The sequence below is a fragment of the Oculina patagonica genome, chromosome 4 (assembly GCF_052425735.1).
Source record: "Oculina patagonica isolate OP01 chromosome 4, crgOcupat, whole genome shotgun sequence".
In the NCBI taxonomy this organism is placed as follows: Eukaryota; Metazoa; Cnidaria; class Anthozoa; order Scleractinia; family Oculinidae; genus Oculina; species Oculina patagonica.
Genome location: NC_135761.1, coordinates 7,344,129 through 7,368,720, shown reverse-complemented (window position 1 = coordinate 7,368,720; position 24,592 = coordinate 7,344,129). Strand labels below are relative to the sequence as shown.

The window sequence follows — 24,592 nt, the reverse complement described above, 5'->3', positions numbered from 1 at the left end:
CCTAGTTTAATAATACTGCTTACTACGCTTATACACACCCTAGGGTCGTACATCCCCCTAATTGAAGCAATTGCAAAAGAACTAATTAATTAAACTATTTTGTTTGCATTAAAATTTATATTAATTTATCTTACTAAAGCTCTCTTTCTCAAAAACATCTTCTATACGTAGATTTTCATTAACAAAAAACTCAAAAAAGAATCTAAAGTTCTTTAGTCACCATCCTGTAGCAAGAATATCTTGCTGAACAAAAATTTCCTAGGAGAAAGCTGGCACATGTGCACAATGTATGCATGACTGAATATTATACACTGACAAAAGCATGTACTTGCTCATACTTTTCAAACTCTCGGGAGAGAAATATACATTGTACCGCAGACGATAAATTTGTCAAAATAACAAATACTATTAACTGTGAATAAGCACAGTGGTTTAAAAATGGCAATTTCATCGTAAAAATACTAAACATTTTCATCAAGAGCAACGTATATATTGTATATTCCAACTTGCAAGAAGTGACTTCTGTACACGAAGAGCATAAAAGATCAAATAATAAGTAATTTCACAGAAAATAACCTGTAACGATATTTGTTGCTCCTTATAAGAACTGGGCTTTAAATAAAGAATGAAAAATTGCTTTGTAACAAGACCAGTTTCTTGTAAAATCATACGTTTACCGTGAATAAGACTTGAAATACTTTCAAAGTATTAAAAGCAATGACTACAACACTATTGGACTAAGCGGTTATATCTACAAATTTGTTGATCTTTCAATCATTTTTTGAAATCTTTCTGTTGGCTCTTTCAAACTCCTTGCTTAATCTTAGAGCCGACTTCGGAACGTAAAATTTGCCAATTTACTACTAATTTCTTTCACCTCCCCCCACCTCGCCACAAAAACACAAACAAAAGATAACAAAAAGTTGTCAAATACTGTAATAAAATCTTAAGTATTACGAGGGTTTTTTTCCCACATTGCTATATCTTGCCTCTTTAGAGAATTTACTATACGTATACTTGAATCATAATAACTATTGCATGTGATGCGATAAACAAGACATGTCATATGGGAACATACATACTTGTCTTTGCTGAAAATACATCCTTTCTCTCCGGGAAATGAAGTAATAGCTTTTCTACTTGAAGAATCTCCTACATTCACCAATGCGAGTGGAGTTAGTAGAGTAACGGAGAGAGAGAGACGTCTGAAATTTTATACGGATGAAATAACACTACGAAGATCCGTGTTCTGTCTCTTATTGGTTGATGCTCGCTTATGAATTTTGGCGCGCAATTAACAACCAATCACAGACAAGTTGTGGATCTCTGAAGAGTCAGGTCATCAGTATGGAATTTATCGCCTCAAATCCTACTCGGCTCTCGCACGGGAGACGAATTGAACGCGATTATCGATATAGTTCTGTCAATCCAGGCTACCCGTTCATGAGAACAGTTCACAGCTTCCGCAGCTCCGTTGTCTTGAGCATTTGCGACGTGTTTAGCGCTCAAAGTGGTTTTCTGATGTCAGTTAGTGTGTACCACCGAGCAACAGACTTCTTTAGCTCAGCTTGTGAAAGATCTAACAGCACTCCACCGAGGAACTCATTCTCGCCGACATAATCGTGATCCAACACAGTCACTTGCAAGTGTCGCTGTCGGACCTCACGCTCCGACATGCTGTACACCAAAGTTTCGTTGAATGTCGGATTGAGTGTTTTCCGCGCAATCTTGGTCTTGAGTTTTGTCGCCTTGATGGGATCTGGAAGCAGGTACAGTTTAACGTAAGGATCAGCCAGGGTTGTCGTGTTTCTTGGAGATAACTCCTTTGCGTGCATGACCATAACACGAAGAGCTTCGCGCTCGTGACGAATCAGCAACTTCACTTGCCCTCCAATGGGTCGTTCGCGGTTTCGTTTCTCTTCGGGGAGTAGGCGGACCGAGAACTTGCGCGCTTCTCTGTTGTCTTGCTGCAGGGGATGAAGAAATGTGTACAGCAGTTCAGATTCGGAAATTTCTGCGGGCATCATTAGCAAGTGTCGGATGTAATCGTCGAGCTCGCTTCGTCTACGTTCGGCAACGACTCGGATCTGCGACCGACCGATGTAGATTTTGCTTGGAAGCTTGGGTAGATTGATTTCCGGAAACGCTTCGGTGAGCTTCGTGTGTAGCTCGTGAAAGTGACTGAACCGACGAAACACAAACGATGGTTCTTGGACGCCGACGCGGCAAATGTTAATGACGTAGATGTAATACTTCTCGGGACTGTAGCGCTTCTGAAAGTCGACAACTCGCGCTGAATCCACTAACCCGTCTGAATCGACGGAATAAGTTCCGTGCGCGAACGAAAGAACAGAACTTGTCCTCGAATTGGCAGCTGTTGAAAGTTTTAGCTGACTTACGTCTCGAATCTGCGCCACGTTGTGAATGAAGAAATTAACTTGAGTAAACCAGGAAGAGAGACTAGCCTCGATGAGTCTCGTGAAGGCAGCTGTGGCTTCTCCCTCAGAAGAGTCTGGGAGCAAGGAATCCCGGATGTACCTCAAATCGGCGACGTTAGTCAAACAGGAAATACCGGAATTGAGCATCAAGGACAGCAGATTAAGAAGCAAGTTGGAGTGGCGTCGAATCACGTTGAAAGCTTTACAACAGAGGTCAACGAAGTCTTGAAAACGACTGCTGGGCTCGTAGCCACCGTTTATAACAAAAGCCATGTCCGACGTCAAGACAAAGGGAGCCCGATCACGGCGGAAAGAGCCGAACATCTGTGCGTTTCCGAGGATCTTGGCGAAGTCGATATGAAATAGGTGACCACTTCGCTTGATCATAATGTTATCGTTGTGACGATCGCCGATTCCGAGGACGTAGGTAGCGACGCAGTAGCCCGCGCAGGAAGCTGTAAAATTGTCCACAGCCTGGTGATAGCTTTCGTCACCGGTGTTGTACTTTTGGATCCACCTTGCTATTGGTTCATCCTTGAACGATCCCGCCAGGCCCAGCTCGGTGTGGATTTGACGAAGTGTGGCCGAGTTTTTAACGATTTCCACCATCCCCATCCCGACGTCTGTCGCTACACATTTGTAAGTGATCATCTTCAAATCGATTCCTTCTCGTAGCCAGATCTTGTTCATGATGCCCACAAGTTGCATGATGAGCCTGTCTTGTCTCATGTCGTCGCCGATTTTGAACATGGCGTGCACGTCTTCGCCAAACTGATCAACGTTCTTGAAGATCAGTCGCAGTGGGGCGGAGTTCGAGGTGAAGTAGCCACATGCTGGTACGTCAACACCTTTCACTTCATAACTCGGGCTTATCGGAAGACGGACGGTTGTGATAAAGTTAGCCGCGATTACTGCTAGCTCTTGCTGAAGGACGTTCATTCTGGAAAAATCTTTAGCGTTCTTGACTTTCTGTGCCACTTGAGTCAGATCGGAGACAATCTCGTCCTGGCTGGTAAACTCAGACCTTTGTGCGTTTCCACAGATGCTTAGCAAGCCACCCAGAATGATCTGAAATCGCTGACCGAACTGTGGATCGCTGATCGTGTCTTTTAGGTACCAGAAGAGATAATGCATGACGCGGACACTACCCAGAGCACGACGGACCAGAAAGCGCACCAAGGAGGAGTCGTGGTAGATTTCATACTTCAACGCCTGGACAAGCTGAGGAAGATAATCGCACAGTTCGTCATCCACAAGTGCCTCCATCCATTCCACCGCTGTATCCCTCACACGAGTGTCTGGAAAGCTGACCTTTAATAACTCCATGGCATCTACCGGTCTCAACGGCGCCCACGAAGCCAAGAGGTTGTATATTTCTGGTAGGAAGCCGTACTCCCAAGATGGCGCTGCAGACAGAATAAGGGGCAATGCTTTTGGGACTGACATGCAGTAATGGCGATGCTCCCAGAGAAGTTCACTCTCCTCTGGCTTTAGCTCGTTGAAAAGATCTTTTTCCAAAATTTGCCTGTACACTTCGGCGGTTGTTGCTTGAGGCTCACAGCGATCGGTCTCATCGCAAGGTAGCCAGCCATTGGTCTCGAAATCTGGAAACACGATGTCAGCCAAATATCGTTCGAACTCAACCTGCAGAATGACACTTGAGGGGTGGAGCAGGTTTGACGTACAGGTACCGACTGGGTTGGCTGTATCATCGGGCCATAACCCTAGAAGCTGCGTTCCTGATACCAAAACTCCCTTGAAATCGAACAGTGGGACGGCTACCCAGCCAAGAGGTGTCCTGCTGGAATTCAAGGTGTTTCCTTTGCTGGTTGGCGGAATGCCATAAAGGGTAAGACATAGGCGGGACTCACGAGGCAGCTGACGAACTTGAATCTTGAACTGCAGCCACTCGTTCCATCTCAGCTGGTCGAAGAAATATCTGGTGATCTTCCTTTGCTGAGTGACTTCGATGGGACACGTCAAGCGTCCTCCATAGTAAATTCCACTGTGCAGTTCAAAGCTCTCAAAGTCTTGGTTCCATTGCAGTGGAAGTCTGTTAGCACATGCCACGTGGATGCGAACATTGTCTGTCATAGCTGTGACCTCTATGGAACCGGCCAGTTTCGGTCTGTCTACTCTGCTGGGAACAAACTCTGTATCGAATGCATCACAGTACATCTCGATAAGCAGCAAAACGGCTGACTGCAACTTTGAAAGGGCATCACTCAACTGGGTCTGGTCAGGAACCATTCTACCACCAGAGGACTCGGCGATTTGGAGGTTCTTTAAATTGTGAACGGCATTAATCACTTGTGACGTCTCTAAGGTAGCCAACGTTGCACAGATGGCCTTCACTGATTGGATAATGCGGCTTGGTTCAAAACGTGGTTTACTGTGACTCGTTGTCTCTTCCAGCAATTTGACAAGCTCGTCATTGAATGCTTCCAAGAGCACAGTCAGCCCATACCTTGACACAGCAGTGCTGACAGAGCAATCGAAGAAGGCTTTGTAGTTCTGGGAAACACTTCCTTCTAGATCGTCCTCTTCCGTTCTGGCCAGCTGACGAGAGACCTGCCAACTTTCAAGGAGTACCAGTTCAACCTCACGTTTGAATTTTATGCATTCCTGTACATAACCATACTGAATCAGGATGCCATTTGATTCAAGGTACTCAGAACGTCCACAAACTTTAAGCACATAAACTGCAGCTGAACTCAAGTCTACAAGTTTACTGTCATCTGATAAACAACTCAAGGCAAGTTCGATTATTTTGCAGACACGGCTGTGGGCACTGAAGGTGAATTTTAGGGTGTCCTGTCGCTCCTTGGTGTAGATTGCAATACTTGCTTCTGTACTGTTAGGAAATGTCTCATGATCATAAGGTATTGTGGGACTGATCACATGACCTGGGTTTGTCTCCTCATCCCAGCGAAAGTTTGATCTGAGTTCAGTCATCATTTTGCTAAAGGCAATCGCCTCTTCATTTCTCTCTTTAGCAACATCAAACAACCCATCTCCATAGAAAAGAAACTTTGAATCACGATCACTGCCATGTCTTGTCATGGAGGCACCTGGTGATTTCTTGTCAGGGAATGAGGCAGAGATAGGACGCTGGGAGATTTTGGGGGGAGGTGGCCGACCAGGAGGAACAGACTTGGTGCGAACCAAAGATCCCTTTTGTGACTGTTGAGACCTTTCGCCAACTTCTTCATCGGGAAATTGCACTCTCAAAGGCCTTGCATCTTTAGAATAAGTATTGAACTTGTCAGGACTCTTAGTGATCTCACATGGAAAGAAATCACTGCCTTTTGGTAATTTCTCTGCAGAAAGAATGTCTTCCCTGCTTCCCCTTGTTGAGAATTCTCCAGGATTCCCTTTTAGCTTTAAAGTGATAGAGCCATAGGGGTGCTCACGACTAGAATTTGATGAAGCAGTGCTTCTGATAGATTGGTCTGCACTTTGCATACCTAGATCAGAGTGTTGACTGTTTAATGTCACATAAAGACTAGAGGTGTAAGATTGCGGACTTTGAGCATTTTGAAATCCCTCTCTGCCATTGCAAGCTGTTGAACTTTGAAAGTCCACTAACTCAGATGGGGGTCTAAATAATTTGTGATAATTGGAAAATCCACCATGGGGGAATTGATGAATGTTGCTTGGCTTTTTTACTGGGCTCCTAGGAGGCGATAGGTCATCACAAGAACGCGATGCCCTCAATCTACTCTCTTGATTAAATAGACTGTCACGATTTGTTTCACTGCCATTTGAGAAATCGACCCATTTCGAGTGATCTCCTCCGCTGGCGAGGCTTAAGTGTGCGAATCGGGTTTCCGTTTTAGCAGTTTGCATCTCGTGAAAAGGATTATTACTGCTGACTCGACCACTGCTTGACTGAGGGCCGTCTAAGACACAGAAATTCGGTGACAGCGAACGTGTACTTTCAGTCCCAGAGCGACTTCTCGCTCCTGCGTTGAATTCTGACGACAAAACCGCCAGCCATGAAATTTCAGACTTTATGGCTACGTCAGCTACGTTGTCTTCCTCATCGGAAGAAAAGGACATCAGATTGTCTAAATCTACTCTTTCTTTTTCCATGGTTTAGTTTAACCGCAAAAGCCACGGCAATGTCACTTGCAAAACAGGCCAAGTTGTCACTTTGAGAAACCGTGCCAAAGTTGCTGCGCTTAATGTGAAAATATCATGTATCATACGATTGTATCTTTGCAAAATTAAAATTAATCGATTTCTGTCTTTAAATCCATTTACGGACAGGCTGTATAAGCCACCACAACAATCACTACATCGAAGGATTATCTTTGAAACCGGAAAATCCTATACTTAACTAGCGACGTACAAATCCGTAAATCCAAGTTGTAGATCCTGTTCTTGTTCGCTCTTGGACGCCTTTTCAACTCAAATTCTGTAAATTCCAACACAATACCAGAACACCAAAGGTCTCCTTTGCTAATGCACTTCTCTTGAATGTCATTAACCTTAAAATATTGGCAAAATGACCGTATTTTTCGGCTGTAGTTTTAAAATCTACAATATCGTATTTATAAACAAGCAAATCGACATTACGCAACTGCGCATAATTTTCTAGACCGAACCGCTGTCAAGAAAGGCTCATAACAAACATGGCGGACGTTTCCACGGGAACTGTTGCTGGTTTCTTTGCCGATTTGAGGCTTTGTTTGTGCCCATAATGGCCACATTTGGTTGGAGCTATAAAGCAAATGCAAGTGGAAGCAAACCACCACGTGAACAATCGAGGAAAGTAGAGGAATGGCAGAAAAACCGTTCTGATGGCGCTGTGAAACCTCTTCACCCTCAATCACATTCTGCAGAAACTTTGACTGCTGGCTCGCAGCTTAGAAAGAAAAAGTGTGAGTGTCATTTTAATAAATATATAATTTTAAGACAGTATTATATACATTTCAAATGTTTTCAAATGGCGTGTAATATAGTTTCTATTTTCCTTTGTTCCAGATTTATTTTAAACAAAGAAAAATAACTTACAAATCAGACTTGTTTGAAATCATTTTGACTGACAACTGTCACTGATGAAGGGCTAAGCCCGAAACGTCTGGTTTATTATGAACTTTTTGGCACTTACAATATACTTTTTTCGCAATATTCACAATTAGAAGTGCCACGCAGCGAACGAAGATTTATTCTTCAAAACTAGTATTAACTGTCAACATACACCTTCAGAGCTAGGTGAGTGCATGTTGGATATGAGAGATGCCGAGTTGGCTACAAAAACTATCTCATATCCAACAAAAAATAAAAACTTGCAAATATTTGAGCTGCATGACTGTTCTCACTGGGGTATAAACCCACCATTCATGTATTTGTGGTCCATGATATATGAGCTCTTATAGTTCACCACTCAATTTTCTCCGATTCTGATTAGATTAAATTGATCATGTGACGCGATAGTGTTCATCCATAAAGAGCACTATTTTAACAATAGAGTGTTTCTGTCGAGGAACTATCGGCTGATAGTTGCCCCGTGGAAATTTGATGTTCTTAAAACAAATGTTAGCCCGAGAAGCGTAGCTTTGATGCTAGTTTTAAGAACATCAAATTTCCAAGGGGCAACCATCAGACCAATAGTTCTGAGACAGAAACATTCTATTGTCTTTATTGTTCACCACTAAATTTTCTTCCGCGCGCACATACAAAATAAGCATCGTGAATTATTTTTACTATTCAGGATAAAAAACTCAATTGAAAGCCGGAATTTAACAAACGAAACAAAACCAGACAAGAAACCCGCTAAATGCAGTGAATCTGGTTGGGTTTTTTTTGTCTGCAAGCACGTTTGTTTACAAAAAAAAGTCACGGGCGGGCACTATCGATCCGGGCATTTTTCACGGGAGGGCACTATGGGCTGATAGTGCCCTCCGGCGGACGGGCAAAATCGTGTCATGTGTTCAATTTAAACCAATCAGAATCGGAGAAAATTTAGTGGTGAACTATAAGGGCTGATAGTGCCCTCCGGCAGTAGGGCACTATCGCGTCACATGTTCAATTTAAACCAATCAGAATTGGAGAAAATTTAGTGGTGAACTATTACAGCCCATAGTGCCTGTCCGAAAGAAATGATTGGATGGATTCTCGTCCGTAAATTTTTTTTTGTAAACAAGCTGGCCTGCAGACAAAAAATACACCAAATTCACTGCAATAAGTGGGTTTTTTGTCTAGTTTTGTTTCGCTTGTTAAATTTCGGCTTTCAATTTAGTCTTTTATCCTAAAAGGTAAAGAAAAAAATGACGATGCTCTATTTTGAATGGGCATGTGGAAGGAAATTTACTAGTGTACACAAAAAATGATAGTGTTTCTGTCGAGAAACTATCAGTATAATAGTTGCCCATTCGAAATTTGATGTTCTTAAAACTACAAGGTACATATGTAGCATATTAGCCCTTGAAGCTTCACTTCTCGGGCTAATTATAAACCGGTATTTGTTTGTAGGTCATTCCACAGTATTGCATTGTGCATCCCTACTACGTGACTTCTATTGTTTAAAGAAGCAAAGTCACGGTATTTTGTTGTTTTTCTGATTACTTTCAAATTGAAGGAAACTTCAAAATAAGTTTTTTCAACAAAGCAAACTTACAAGGGAATAAGAAAAATGCGAAAATAACCAAGGATGGTTTTGACTGACGAAGATTAAGATGGATTAAGAACGACAAACTTGAAAAAACTTGCCAGTTTATTCAAGATGCATTGTCTGTGATGTTGCTCAAAGTGTGTGGTTGCTTGTAAGAGCTCATTCTTGTAAACAATTAGACTTGCTCCAAGTCACTGTTTTTTCTTTGTGTCTATAGAGTTATTTGAATAGACTGCTAAAGTTCAAAAATGTAATATAAAATCACGCATTGAAGACCACGTGGAACAAATTTATTTGTCTTTGCATGTTTTTTGTTAGTGCAAGAAGTGCACTCAATCCACGAATGGCTTGGAACCAGCAACTTGTGTCAATTGCAGGTAAAAAAGTAGAACTTTGGATTCCTTTGGCCAAATACCGTGAATTGGTGCGCTGCAGGTGATACAAGTTGCTTGTTCCATGATCGGCTTCCATTCCAGCCTGTGTGCGCTCTCCATATTCAGCAGTCTCCTGGAATTGAATGAGTGACTTGGAGCAAGTCTAGTAAATGATCAGCTGTAGTTATGACCACTTTTTCAAATTGCCGAGGTGGTCCCTTCACAAGAGCTCTGACTGTATGTGGTCAGTGAGCTATGCAATGATATGTATTAGTTTCAGTCACTATCATATATTAATTCTATAATTATTTTAATTTATGCTCATGTGTGAAGATGACCCAAGAGCCAAAATATTTGTTGGGAACCTTGACTGGGAGACAAAAGAAGGTAGTTATAATTATTCATTTGCCATTTATTTAAAAAAACAACACCAACAAACACACAGACTATATTTTTTGTAATGTGGTCAATAATTTATTATTTTATTTGGTGAATAACAAAGTAAACTACATTGTGTAAATATTGCTTAATGTTATGGTGGCCAGCCAACATACATACAGAAAATTACCTTTAATTACTGTGTGCCTCCATGCTTGATCAGTTCAAACATAATTTATTTTTGTTTCAAATGTTGATTACGGTAACCATATTTCTATGTGTTCTTCTTGCTAATATTATTGAGTCATCAGCTAGGACATCATACATTCTGTATTTATTAAAAAATGTTATTTTATAACCTTATGGCATTTTTCATAGTTTACAGTACTTTACGTATGGTCATTGAAAGCTAGACTGCATGAGATGATGACTGATCATAATTGTCTTTTGCAGTAACGCTTGCTGAATATTTTTCCACTTTTGGAGAAATTGAAGCTGTAAAGGTATGACAACTTGTTTTTTGTTGTTGCGAAAATTATACACGGGTAGAAGAACAAAAAGGGTGATAAACATTTTAATTGTATTGAGTAAGTAATTACAACATGTACATGTTTTGTTTATCAGATAGTTGAGTAATTAGACTCAGGTTTCTTTCCGTGTTACTACTGGTAATACTAATCATTAAATTTAATTCTGAATAATTATATGTAGGTTTGACTATCAGGGTCCAGTTGTCAGTTCAAAGGATGGCTAATGCTGTCCACTGGTCGAATCACTATCCAGCAGATAACTGTTAACAAAACATGGTAATTTTCTGGATAGTGATTTATCTGGTGGATAGGATTAGCCACCCTTTGAACAACTGGGCCCTGGCAGTTGGGTACAATAATCTGAGTTAGGTTAGAACTTTCTTGTGTTTACTGGTAATACCGGTACATACTTCTTACCTATCTGGGTAATTAGATATTTAGTGTTAAAATGATATAAAGGATTTTTGTTATTATGTTGCATGGGGTCACTGACAATGTATACCGTAATTATGTTTTTTGTCTCATTTCTTGATTTTAGTGTATTTGCCATTTTTTGAGTGTTATCTTTTACTTTGAAGTGAGATAAAAACAAATTTTCAGTTGGACTAGCTGTCTGAAAAACTTGAAATTCTTACAATGTGTTGTTCCAGAAAATATCCATACCCCTCCAGCAGAAGGCTTTTTGGTTTGAATACCCCCACACCTCTGGAAATTCCAGATAAGTTCCATACTTTCTTTTAAAAATTTGGGCATTTGAGACCCCCTACCCCCACAAAATTTCCAATGACCTTCCATGGGGTGGGTATGGATTTTCTGGAACTGGACAATACCCTTTTCACCACCACCCCCCTCCCTCCCCCACCCCGGCCCCCAGGCCTATTCCCTTCAAATTACTTAATCAGATATCTTTGAGTCACATGTTTCTTGTCATCCTCATCATTTTATCCATTTTGCTGATGGAGAATTGGGCCATAGGCTCTCTGTCTACAGGCTATTCATCTCTGCAGCTGATTAGCTGCCTCTGCCCAGGTTCACATGTTAAAGTACATGATTACTCTTGTGCAGGTGATCAAGGACCATGAGACGGGTACTTCAAGAGGGTTTGCCTTCATTACATTCTGTGAAGTTGATTCAGGTAAGTTTGCATTTCAACACAGCTTCATGTACCTTACATGTATGTCTATAACAGCCTTATAACAACACCACTTTGGTTACAATTAGTAAAGGAGTTAATTTCCTAACATAAGGTACAATCTCTGAAATTGATTCATTCTTATTTTTATCTTACAGCTGTCAAGTGTAAAACATGGTGTGCCTTCAATCAGCTGGTAGGTAAATATCTTTTACTAATGAATTAATTCTGTCTGCAGTGGGCTGAACTTATTTTTTAAGTAAAAGTTTATATTAATTACCTTAATTTGTATACGATTTTGTTCAGAGCTTAGGGCTGCAACGGTACATTTTCTCATGATACCATACATACCTTGATACAAAAGCCACAATACGATACACGATGCGATACAACATTACATACAACTAACTAGTGCCATAATGTTACTTAATTATGTTGGTAACTCAGTTTTTTTCACTTTATCAGCAGCAAAATCTTATTTGCTAAGTGAAGTTTTCATGAACTGCATGTTTTTGCTTGTGGGCACACAAGGCTGTGTCAGTCGACAACTACTTGTCTCATCTTTAAAGAATATTTGATCGGAAGTGAAGCAGAATGGAACTTCTTGTCCCTCAGTTTAATAAATCGCTATTGAGGGCTTTGACTTGGGTAAAAAGTCGTTTAAAACAGTAATTTCTGAATGTTGATGAAGAATACATGTATTTTATTGTTTCATGATACTGCAATATTTTGTTCAAATACTGATATTCGTATCGTGACAAAAAATATCGCGATTCACCAGTGCATCGGTGTATCATTGCAGCCCTATCAGAGCTCAGAGAAGCTTGTGGGGCCTAGTATATTTAAGAATCCCAACTGGCAAGAATCTGACCAGTTGGCTTTTTACAAAGTACATAGAAGTTGACTTTAGGACTACATGTCCTAAACACAAATCCATCCAGTGGCAGAGAGCAGGATTTGAACCCGGGAAATCCAGAGTACAAGTCCAGCACCCTGACCGCTAGGCCATGTTGCCTCCTTGATATTTTTTTCTTTTTCTGTTCCTTTTTTATATTTCCATGGCCCAATTAAAGCAACATCCTATTTATTAGACTTTTTTTTTTTCAATTACGATAGTCACTGATAGCAGCATGAAACATGAAAGTTCATAGTGCTAAATCCCTTATTGAGGATAAGAATTTTTTTTTTTTTCCCCCCAGTCAGTGATCAATACAATAATAAAGCATTGTGGGGTTTTTTTGCCAGAAAATTGATGACAGAACTGTCACTGTGAGATCTGCCGAGCGCCGACAGGTAAATTTAATATTTTATGAATCAACACATCAGAAGTGAACAGTTCATATTCTTGTATAGAGTCCTTTGCAGAGTGTAGAGAATCGTTACCTGCTGTGTGAAGCTACTTTAGTTAGTTTATTTGAAATATAGTTCAGGGCCCGGTTGTTCAAAGCACGATTAAGCTATTCCAAGATTAGCGTGAAATTTGATTTCAATTTTATATAATTTCGTTGAGGTTTTCTGTTAATATTTTCTGTCCCACAGTTTTGACATGGACCAATCTCAAACTTAACAAAATATTAACTTTGGGAAACCCTTTAAAACAAGAGAAATTAAAATCTTGATCATCTTTAATTTAATCCTGGGTTAGCGTTAATCGTCTTTCGAACAACCCGGCCCAGGGCTGCAGATAATTTTTTTCACTTGAAATTTTTTTTTCACTTTTGGGAGCAGGGATGGTGTAATGTTGAGAGCGCTCGGCTTCCACCAATGTGACCCAGGTTCTTTTCTCGAACCCGGCATCATATATGGGTTGAGTTTGTTGTTGGTTCTCGTTCTTGCTCTGAGGGTTTTTCTCCGGGTTCTCTGGTTTTTCTCCCTGCACAAAAATCAACACTTCTAAATTCCAATTCGATTGGGAATCTGAGGGCCACAGGTTTGTCAGTTGCAATACTGTTATATACTACCCTCGTAAAATAAAGACAATAATATTTTTTAAACGACATATGTCCTACTAAGACACCATCTTGGTCAGACAAAACAAAATAATTATGAAATTGTGGTCAGACAGATTTTTATTCATTGTTGCCATAAAATGGTTTTTATGATCAAAAACTTGTCTGGACACTATGTCCGACCACACTTGGGATTTCATCGGACATGAGCAAATTTTGGTTGGCCAATGTTCGATGACCGACTGTTATTTGCAGCCCTGTAGTTAACTAGTCTACTAACTGTGTTTATTTTGTGCTCAAAAATATGGGCAGCCATTCCTTTTCTACTTGTGCAAAGTTTAATGTTTTCCTACCTTGGTGTTGACTGTTTTCTGTTTCTATTCAGCCTCATCAGGCAGAAGCACAGAAGAGGAAAAGTGTTGACGACAATAATCCCACACTTTACTGGGAGTATAAGTGGACTCAGGATGCTGATGCAGAGGTATTCTAGTATCATACATACAATGTACATTGTACACAATACATGCAAAGGGTTTCAGGGCGTGATAGACATATGTTATATGTTGCCTATGCCTTTGATGATTTTTTTTTAAAAAAATAGGCTGTTATAAAGCCTCCTGATTTATATAGACAGTACTTCCCACACAACTCCAGTTTCTGTAGTGTAAAGCAAGTACATTGAGTGTGGAAATATATGATCAACTATACGTTCTCTTGTCCACTGGAGGTTTCCCCCTGTCAAATAGCTGTTAAGTAACTCCTAAAGGTCTTGGGCACACCACTCTTTTATATATACATTTGGATGGAGAGGCATGGTGAAGTAAAATGTGTTTCCTATAAAGAACACACATACATGTAAAGGCAAGGGTTCAAACTCACACTCTTGACTTGTAGATTTAGCTCCATGCGCTAGACTATAAGGCCACAATGTCTTCCAAATTTTGTACCTTCAGCTCATATAATGTCCTTTTCATGTGAAGCTGGCCAAATTTTTCATTAAACTTTATTTACAACGAAGCAACTGCCTTTGTTTGTGTAAGACTTTTCTCTAAACCGCATTTTGTTGGTAGAAGCTGTCTGCAGGTCTGACTTAAGGTGACTGATAAGGAAATGATGCATTCTGTCATGAACTTGCAATGAACATGTCTATTCTCAGGTGTATGGGCCATATGAAACAAGCATGATGTTGCAGTGGTCCAAAGCTGTGAGTACAAGGAAATTTTGTTTCCTATTAACTCGTGCTTTAGCTGAATAGGTCATTCTTATGTGATAAGTCAGTCAGTCATGAGTTTATATCTTTTATATACAGTTTTCTCTTGCAGTTATATGTATAAGCTTGTTATTTGTTTAATGTCAAGGCAAAAATGTCTTAACTTTGTCTGCACTTTCCTTTTAGGGATGTTTTGACGCAGGTTGCTGGGTACGTGAACACGTGACCAAACAAAATTGCGAGGACAAAAGTGAACCCAAGGTAGCCAGACTGGTGGATCAAAGTTACGCAGATTCCAGCGACTCTGAAGATGACACGCCATCTGTGGAGGAACCTGGAGAAAATGACTTCGTACACGTGTCTGAAATCGATTTCTCCATGTTTCCTTAACTACAGTCACGCCAGGTTGGATGGCAGTATGTTTTAACTTGTCAACATGCACGTGACAAATCCACGTGAAATACAACCCTGGAGAAGTAATCGGTTGTATCGAGAGCGCAAAACTGCTGAGAGGAAATTAATTTGATGTTTCCCCAATATTCGTGACGCCTTCGCAGGACCCCGTTGATAACAGTACGCATGTACTGAAGGGCTATCCTGGATAAACATTCGATTATTATTATTATTATTATTATTATTATAATTATTATTATTATTATTATTATTATTATTATTATTATTATTATTATTATAATTTTCACGCTACACGTCTCCCATGGATATACCGATACCGGAAGTGTTCCCGAACTGTATCATCCAATCAGTGAGCGCTCTCCGAAAGTGTCGCGTCAACGTGTCACGATGAAAATGTGTCATATTTCTTATTACTATTGTCACGCTACACGTCTCCCATGGATATACTGATACCGGAAGTGTTCCCGAACTGTATCATCCAATCAGTGAGCGCTCTCCGAAAAATTCGCGTCAACGTGTCACGATGAAAATGTGTCATACAGTAAAAACCCGCGTGTAAGAACCTAGAAATTAAGAACCTCCTGGCAGAAATTTGCTTCCTTAATACCCCAAAAGGTTCTTATATGTGGGGTTAAACTATTTTATTTATAATACAATAACTGTATTTTATCAAAAAGGATGTCTTTAGAGATCAAGAATTGCACAGGGAAGCTAAAAAATGCCAGTAAGTACCCCAAAATATAAGAACCTGTTTTGCCAAACTCTAAAAAAGCAGGTTCTTACACGCGGGTTTTTACTGTATTTCTTGGTGAAGTTTCCAAGAGAGAAACACACATTTGAAACTTCATTATATAGTTGTCACTGGAATTTCGACATTTATTGAGCAGACTACCTTGACTATGTGATGAACAAGAAAGCTTCAACTGAATCGAAGAAGAAACCAATTATAAATTATAGCATTGTGTAAAATAAAATAAATTCGAAGCAATAAACAACATTTCTTTCTAAGCAATTCTAACAGATCCGTGTCGGATTAGGAAATTATAAATTAAAATTAAACACTGAAGCCATGCATGCATGGCTGCCTTTTCGACACTTGGTTTCATCGCCACATTATAACAGATTTCGCGAGTCAAAATTTCACCCCAAAAAAATGACCCAGAATTCCATACAGGTTAACTATCTCTGAACTAGAGTTAACTTAAAATCCACACAATGTTTTGTCCCCTTCCAGTCTAAGGTTAAGTCGGTTTAAGATGGCCTGTGTTTATATGCTTGCTGCGATCGAACGTTTGAAACGCTGTGTTCAACGCACACTACGAGTTGCCATGGTTACCAAACTCACCAGAGATGCTTCGTACCGTATAACTCACCGCTATTAAAAAAATATGTAGTGATCGCATTGACTAAGAAAACAATCTCTCTCATCGCGCACTTATTGCGCAAGAGAAATGAACGATATAGACTATTGTGTTTTCTATCCACGGCAAGTCGACAGCTAAATTGGACGAATTTTTATTTACAAATCTGCTGCCAGTTTTTTGGTAGCAAGACGGACAGAACCAACCTTTTAATGCATCATAGCCATCAAATGTAAACAGATGTCGACAGATAAATCTCTCAAGTGTTTTACACTTGAGTCTGTTGGATTGCTCTTAATGCTTGTTTATGCAATTAAACGGCTGCTTCAATTGTTTATTTGTTATTTTAAACAGACCTAGTAAGAAGTTAAAAACAACCCCTGAACAGTCCCTGAGAGCCTTAAATGGTGGGCAAATTATGTAGTGATCGACATGTCTAAGAAAACAAACTCTTTTATCTTGCGCTTATCCTGCGCGAGAATGAGCGATATTCAGATTGTGTATATTTTCTATCCGCGTACCGTATCGACAGCTTAATTGGAAGAATAATTATTTGATGAATAAACTAATCGAATTTTAATCGCTTGTATTCTATACAGTCGAAATCGCGCGCTGAATAACCTATTAAACTGTTATAAAAATGTTTCATCTTCCAACGATAAAACAAAGGGAACGACTAAGAAGTTAGACTACTTCCTGTATTTAAAATGCAAAATGCTTCTCAATCATTGCTTTTGTAGCTCTGGCGGGGTCAGCCAGCCGTGGAAAAGAAATCATTATAAAAAAACGGTGTCTCAAGAGTGTTAATTTTTCTCTCTCGCCCATTTAACAAAGTAACTTGGACGCTTCCTAAGTTTTAGAAGTTTGCGCTTTTCCTAAATTTTATTTGTTTCGTTTTCTTGGATAGGAAATTAAGATTTTAGTGGATTTTTTTTTGAGAGTGATGAGGAAGCGTCGAATTAGCGAACGCGAAAATTTACGTGAGTCGTTATTATGACTTCGATCTTATTATTTATTCCTTTCTACCAATAATATGCTATCAAACTAATAACATTTGTGATCATAGCAATCAAAGTTCAGTTCTCGTTTATCGGCCAGAAGAGTTGTTTCTTTGACATAGAGCTTCAAAATATTGAAATGGAGTACAAATCAGACGTGGAAGCGAAGAGAAAAATTTCCCCAACCTTGCGCTCGACAACGCTCGCGATCCTGGTGTTTGTGGGAGTTTCTATGATGGGTGTTGGGTTTTTGCTTGTGAGTGACTTCCGAATGAATCGACGCCTTTCTGATATCGAAAGTACGCTGGAAGGCTTGCGCCGTGAAAGAAATCAAATTCCCAACGTTTCTGATGTTTCCTCAGTTGAGTTGAACGCCAGACAGAAGAGAGCGGTCTCGAGTAATGCAACTCCTACTCAATCGGACATTTTAAAGCGAGTACAGGCTTTGGAGAAAAGGTGAGCCCAAACGTTTCTCTTTAGGGTATAGCTGGGCGCCCGTTTTCGGTTTTCTTAAAAAAATCTACCGAAAAAGAATCTCAAAGAATCTACGGCTTAAAAGTTAAAAAATTCGCCAGCTGATTACCGGTACCTGAAGAAGATCTAGTTCTTGCTCAATTCGATCCCATGTGTAGGTTAATAAAGGACCCCCATTTAGATTTTAACATAATCAACGGATGGCAGGGTTTTTATTTCGTTGTTAACATAAGCAATACGATTTTATGATCAACTGTTTATTTGAGAAGCGTACAAATTGTCTCTTTTACAGAATGAACGCAACTAATCAAGCTGCGACTCCGTCAACCCAGGCGAAAGATTGGTGGTTCCTTTCCTTCCTCCGAGGTCGGTAAAATATAATGATTCAGCAGTACTCCATGTTTTTTCCTGTTGTGTTGATATATCATTATTCAATAACTTTTTTTCATAGGGCGGGATGGCAGGGATGGCAGAGAAGGACGAGAAGGCCCCGCGGGACCCCCGGGCGCTCCGGGACAACCGGGCACAGCCGGTATGTCAGTTAACCTTCAGTAACGCATGTATAGCTACATACCTACCGAGTTTATTTTAGTTCCCTTCGGTTATGTGCGTATACCTACGGAATTTATTTTGGTTCCCTTCAGTAACGCATGTATACCTACGGAATTTATTTTGGTTCCCTTCAGTAACGCATGTATACCTACGGAATTTCTTTTGGTTCCCTTCAGTAACGCATGTATACCTACGGAATTTCTTTTGGTTCCCTTCAGTAACGCATGTATACCTACGGAATTTATTTTGGTTCCCTTCAGTAACGCATGTATACCTACGGAATTGATTTTAGTTCTCTTCAGTAACGCATGCATACCTACGGAATTGATTTTAGTTCCCTTCAGTAACGCATGTATACCTACGGAATTTATTTTAGTTCCCTTCAGTAACGCATGTATACCTACGGAATTTATTTTGGTTCCCTTCAGTAACGCATGTATACCTACGGAATTTCTTTTGGTTCCCTTCAGTAACGCATGTATACCTACGGAATTTCTTTTGGTTCCCTTCAGTAACGCATGTATACCTACGGAATTTATTTTGGTTCCCTTCAGTAACGCATGTATACCTACGGAATTGATTTTAGTTCTCTTCAGTAACGCATGCATACCTACGGAATTGATTTTAGTTCCCTTCAGTAACGCATGTATACCTACGGAATTTATTTTAGTTCCCTTCAGTAACGCATGTATACCTACGGAATTTCTTTTGGTTCCCTTCAGTAACGCATGTATACCTACGGAATTTATTTTGGTTCCCTTCAGTAACGCATGTATACCTACGGAATTTCTTTTGGTTCCCTTCAGTAACGCATGTATACCTACGGAATTTATTTTGGTTCCCTTCAGTAACGCATGTATACCTACGGAATTTATTTTGGTTCCCTTCAGTAACGCATGTATACCTACGGAATTTCTTTTGGTTCCCTTCAGTAACGCATGTATACCTACGGAATTGATTTTAGTTCCCTTCAGTAACGCATGTATACCAGCGGAATTTATTTTAGTTCTCTTCAGTAACGCATGTTTACCTACGGAATTGATTTTAGTTCCCTTCAGTAACGCATGTATACCTACGGAATTTATTTTGGTTCCCTTCAGTAACGCATGTATACCTACGGAATTTATTTTGGTTCCCTTCAGTAACGCATGTATACCTACGGAATTGATTTTAGTTCTCTTCAGTAACGCATGCATACCTACGGAATTTATTTTAGTTCCCTTCAGTAACGCATGTATACCTACGGAATTTATTTTGGTTCCCTTCAGTAACGCATGTATACCAGCGGAATTGATTTTAGTTCTCTTCAGTTACGCATGTATACCTACGGAATTGATTTTAGTTCCCTTCAGTAACGCATGTATACCTACGGAATTGATTTTAGTTCTCTTCAGTAACGCATGCATACCTACGGAATTTATTTTAGTTCCCTTCAGTAACGCATGTATACCTACGGAATTTATTTTGGTTCCCTTCAGGAACGATCATGTATACCAACGGAATTCATTTTGGTTCCCTTCAGTAGAGCGTGTATACCTACGGAATTTATTTTGTTACCATTCAGGAACGATCATGTATACCAACGGAATTCATTTTGGTTCCCGTCAGTTATGCGTGTATACCTACGGAATTTATTTTAGCTCCCTTAAGTAACGCGTGTATACCTACGGAATTTATTTAAGCTCCCTTAAGTAATTCGTGTATACCTACGGAACTTATTTAAGCTCCCTAAGTAACGCGTGTATACCTACGGAATTTATTTAAGGTCGCGGGGGACACCTTAGGCTCATCATTATGCATTTATTTAAAGCGTATGCACGAAGTACAACGACTGACATCGACAACTTTACGAGATATTTATGACTGGACAAAAATATGGGCGCGTGCGTGTGATTTGTAAAAAATCCCTGTTTCTTTGATATTTTAACCAATTTAAAACAACACTTAGCGATATACGTTCATATAGATTGTAGGAAGTCTTTGAGCTTATTTTCATTTAAATTTGAATATTTCTGCAACTCAGAGTAATCACAAAAATATTCGGCATAAACAATCGTGTCCTATTTAAAAACGCATTGTTCTCGCCATAAAAGCGTGGAATATAATTACCATAATTACATCTCTCCTTGGCAAAATGATCGTATTTAGGTCGGGACACCTTCGGAAATCTCAAAGTTTGGACTTTTCCGACAATTTTGTGGCAGAGAATACAGCGCGGATACAGAACTTCATTACTTGCCACTGCAGATAGGTAAACTATGAATACTGTAGTGTGTCATAACAGAAGCGGAATTTTAAAAGAGCACTTTTAGAAAGAGGTAGAACACATTAAATTAAAATTTGCGCACTTAAACCGCCATAACTTGCTGGCAAACTTTAAATTAAAAAAAATCCGCTTCTGTTATGACACTCTTGAGGTATTGACTGATTAGCTTTTGACAAGATCACAGTGTGCTGTCTCCTACTCGTTCCGCAAACTCTGCCACAAAATCATGTTTTAACCAATTTGGCACTAACGAGGCTATAACATCGCCGTTAAATGCAATCTACCAAATAAAAGATGACATTCACAATTTTTCGTCATTTCTTTATGTCTCGGTAAAATTTGAGCTTAATCGCACCTATAATAGCTGAGAAATAAGCGTTTTAAAAGATGCAGGTCAAGCAAAATTTCCCTTCATGAATTTATTCATGCAGTTGGTATCCCCCGCGACCTTAAGCTCCCTTAAGTAACGCGTGTATACCTACAAAGTTTATTTTACTTCCGTTCAGTAACGCATGTGTAACTACAGGATTATTTATTTTCCTTCAATAACGCGTATATACTTACGGAATTTGTTTTATTTTCCTTTAGTACAGTAACACATGTAAACCTACGGAATTTAATTTCAAGGGAACAAGAGATACTGCTGATTATTTTAACTATTAACGGAAACTGCATTAAAGAAGAAAAAATAATGAATCTAGGGAACCTGTATCCCCCCCCCCCCCATGGTTTCTTCCTTGTTTTGTCAATAATAGTTTAAATGATCTCTTCAACAAGAAGAAATGAACTCGCGAACAGGACCAAAATAGTGAATGCAGTTGTACGAGATCCATGATTTTTCAGACCCTCGTCATGAACTTCGTCATTTTTTTGCATTACACAAAAGTATTATTCTCAAGACTGAAAACTAAATTTATTTCACACTTTTGGGACATGTTTGTCACTGCGCAGTGCAATTCAATTTCCTGGGGCAATGCTGCTGTAGCTTGAGTTTCATGAGTGCCCATTTTCTTGCTTTCTCGCCCTAGATGAATATTAAACTCTTTCGGTTTGCTGCTGTAAAATGTGACAACAATGCGCTCATTTCATAGGTGCGCCTGGAAAACCTGGTACCAACAAGCCGGCTCCAGGTCTTCCTGGCCCAAAAGGAGACACAGGTCCTGCTGGGAGTCCTGGGTTGAAGGGACCTCAAGGGCCTAAAGGTGATAAAGGACAAGACGGAACTGGCACCTCTGGGGTGAAATATGTTCGCTGGGGAAGGACCACGTGTCCTAATGATGCTCAGTTGGTTTATGAAGGTAGGATCTACGTTATAGATAAATTGGCAATGAAAATATTAATAATAATAATAATAATAATAATAATAATAATAATAATAATAATATTATTATTATTATAAATAAAAATAATAATAATCAACTTTATTTAAAGAGGGTTAACACTTGACAGCAGTAAAAAACTGAAAAACATGGAGAAATAAATAAATAAATATAAATAAATTGTAAACTGTAAATGTAAAGTTTATAGCGGTCTAGCAGCATATGTCACATTTTTTACACTTATCTATAAGAGTAAAAAGTCTTTGCTGTTTTTAAAACTCTTAACATTTGGTTTCACCCAATCACCTATAATCTAATTTTTTCCCAGAAATGGGGCCCAAAATATCGTACAGAATGTTTTCTAAAATGTACAGTGGAATATTAAAATCAGCGTTCCTCAGATTATATCGTTTCGGAAATCTTTTTTTTTTCTCCTGATACTTGTGATTTGCGGTAACTACTGCTAAGTGGCAACGTGATGAATTTTTTTTTTGTCTTGATGTACCAGCAATTTTAGTCCGGCGGCTTAGCTCGAAATTTTAGTTGAATTGTGCACTTTTTGATACAAGCATAAAACTTGGCACAATGAAAGTGGTCACCAACATAATTTTTTTCAGATATAGTGCCAAGCCCGAAAAACACCGGTTTCCATGGAAACCTTAATTTATTGACCCTATTCAGACCGGGCTTTTTTGGATCTTTTCAGACCTCCGTAACTTCCAGAATATTTAAGCAATCACAATGAAACTTGGGGAATATATAGTATGGCCAAAGACCTATATTTTGGTATACGTTACGTGGGAAGATGACGTCACATGACGTGACAATTACATCATAATGTCAAAACAGCCGCCATCTTGGATCCGCCATCTTGGATTTCGAATTTTTTCCAAAACGTCATAAAACCGCCCAAAATTACTGCAAAGTACTCAAAATCAATAAAACTGTGCTTAAAAGCCGTAAAAGGATGAAAATAATTGCATTAAAATTATTTTTCATTAATAGAAACACGAAAATTACAAAATTGGGAAAACATGCCTGTCAAAATGCCGTTGCCATAGTGACGTCAAGTTCCTGACACAACAACTTACCCTACCAAATTATTTCCAGATAAATTTTAGATAAACTCGCAAAGTTTGGTAGCGCTTGGTTGAATCTTGAAAAAGTTATAAGCGTTCAAAGTCAGCGCGGGCACTTTCCGCCCCTCCCGGTCTGGATAGGGTTAAAATCAATGAAATTTCGTGAAATATTTGTTTGTCCAGGTTTATAGACAAATACTATTATGCCAGGTAGTGATACCAAGTCGCACGTACAAAATTTTGAATGAAATGCTGTGATTTAAACTGTTCACAGCCCTATATTTTCCTATTTTTCTTCTGTTAGCGAACGGTTCACCGATCGCGAGACCTGGACGCTAGCGCAAAACGAAAGACGCGAGGGAGCAGAGGGCGGGGAACGAAAAATCTTTTCCCATGCAATATGTTCCTATTAAATTATTGGTATCAAACAGATGGTAAAAAATAACAATTGTAAGCCTAATTAAAAGCATTCATATCTGTATTTATGAATAAAAATCAACAATAAAAGGTTTTTAAAAGTACAAGAAGAAATACTTTGTGAGGAAGGGGCAGGGGGGCCTCTCGGCTGAAAATTTCCTTGCTGTTTACTAGCTGAAAATAGGAAATTGGCGTTGGCACTATATCAAGAATTGATTAGTATGCGAATGCTTGTAATCCTCCAAAGTTTGGTGCTTGTATCAAAAATCGCACAATTCAGGAGCTAAGCCGCCGGACTATTTCGCAGAACTTACAAATTTAAATAATCGTATGGTAATTAGTAAAGAGAGTTTTGAGTTTGTACCCTGAAGGTGCTAAGATGCTAAAGTGGTTTGTTCATGTTCAGGTTTTGTTGGAGGTAGCTACTACTCTCACACTGGTGGAGGAGGAGAGTACATCTGCCTGCCAAAAATCCCAAAGTACGACAGGTACAGGGATGGGTTTCAGTCACAGTCATATATTTATGGCACAGAATATGAAGTCAGCTCGTATAATCCTTTCAAAAACACCAACCTTCATGATCATGACGCCCCATGTGCCGTGTGTTACGTCAAGTCACGTGCAACTCAGCTAATGATACCCGCAAGGAATGATTGTCCATCTGGTTGGACCGAGGAGTACCATGGGTACCTGATGGCAGCGCACTATAGCGACAAGCATTCTACCAATTTCATTTGCATTGACGGAGAGGCAGAGTTTGTTCACGGCAGCCATTCCAACCAAAATGGTGCCCGACTGTACCTTGCTGAAGGATCCTGTGGTTCGTTACCATGCCTCCCATACGTTTCTGGCCGAGAGCTGTCATGCGCTCTGTGCACCAAATGATTCAAAGCAGGCCAAGAGTATTGAAAGCCTTCGAAATAAGCTTCGAACACTAGTTTTAGTCTTAAAAAGAATACACGCCGAAAAGAATACACTCAGTTAGAAATGCATAGGTAATATTCAGGGTTTTTTTTCTAAGGGTTAAGCTTGTAGTAACGAAAACGTGTGTTGTAGAAATGAATAAAAAGTCCTGAAGCATG

General features: G+C 39.5%; 3 protein-coding genes across 3 annotated transcripts; 2 read left to right on the top strand and 1 right to left on the bottom strand.

Annotated features, from left to right (window-relative positions):
* Nucleotides 1-62: 62 nt before the first annotated feature.
* Nucleotides 63-6,985, bottom strand: LOC144649276 (phosphatidylinositol 4-phosphate 3-kinase C2 domain-containing subunit beta-like). Its single transcript, XM_078508749.1, has one exon. The coding sequence runs from the start codon at nt 6,531-6,533 to the stop codon at nt 1,506-1,508; it is 5,028 nt and encodes a 1,675-aa protein (XP_078364875.1). The 5' UTR covers nt 6,534-6,985; the 3' UTR covers nt 63-1,505.
* A 67-nt stretch (nt 6,986-7,052) lies between these two features.
* Nucleotides 7,053-15,473, top strand: LOC144649296 (uncharacterized). The gene is made up of 9 exons (XM_078508772.1): nt 7,053-7,324; nt 9,765-9,818; nt 10,263-10,312; nt 11,405-11,474; nt 11,630-11,667; nt 12,717-12,764; nt 13,806-13,901; nt 14,577-14,624; nt 14,817-15,473. The coding sequence occupies exons 1-9, from the start codon at nt 7,144-7,146 to the stop codon at nt 15,018-15,020; spliced, it is 789 nt and encodes a 262-aa protein (XP_078364898.1). The 5' UTR covers nt 7,053-7,143; the 3' UTR covers nt 15,021-15,473.
* Nucleotides 15,474-15,574: 101 nt separating this feature from the next.
* On the top strand, nt 15,575-24,592 carry LOC144649280 (uncharacterized). The gene is made up of 5 exons (XM_078508752.1): nt 15,575-17,859; nt 18,170-18,243; nt 18,329-18,409; nt 21,787-21,993; nt 23,917-24,592. The coding sequence occupies exons 1-5, from the start codon at nt 17,543-17,545 to the stop codon at nt 24,393-24,395; spliced, it is 1,158 nt and encodes a 385-aa protein (XP_078364878.1). The 5' UTR covers nt 15,575-17,542; the 3' UTR covers nt 24,396-24,592.

Coding starts and splice junctions, on each gene's coding strand:
- LOC144649280 (XM_078508752.1), top strand. CDS start 17,543: ATGGAGTACAAATCAGACGTGGAAGCGAAGAGAAAAATTTCCCCAACC. Junction 17,860..18,169: donor GTACAGGCTTTGGAGAAAAG/GTGAGCCCAAAC, acceptor TCTCTTTTACAG/AATGAACGCAACTAATCAAG. Junction 18,244..18,328: donor GTTCCTTTCCTTCCTCCGAG/GTCGGTAAAATA, acceptor TTTTTTTCATAG/GGCGGGATGGCAGGGATGGC.
- LOC144649296 (XM_078508772.1), top strand. CDS start 7,144: ATGGCCACATTTGGTTGGAGCTATAAAGCAAATGCAAGTGGAAGCAAA. Junction 9,819..10,262: donor TGACTGGGAGACAAAAGAAG/GTAGTTATAATT, acceptor TGTCTTTTGCAG/TAACGCTTGCTGAATATTTT. Junction 11,475..11,629: donor ATTCTGTGAAGTTGATTCAG/GTAAGTTTGCAT, acceptor TTTATCTTACAG/CTGTCAAGTGTAAAACATGG.
- LOC144649276 (XM_078508749.1), bottom strand. CDS start 6,533: ATGGAAAAAGAAAGAGTAGATTTAGACAATCTGATGTCCTTTTCTTCC.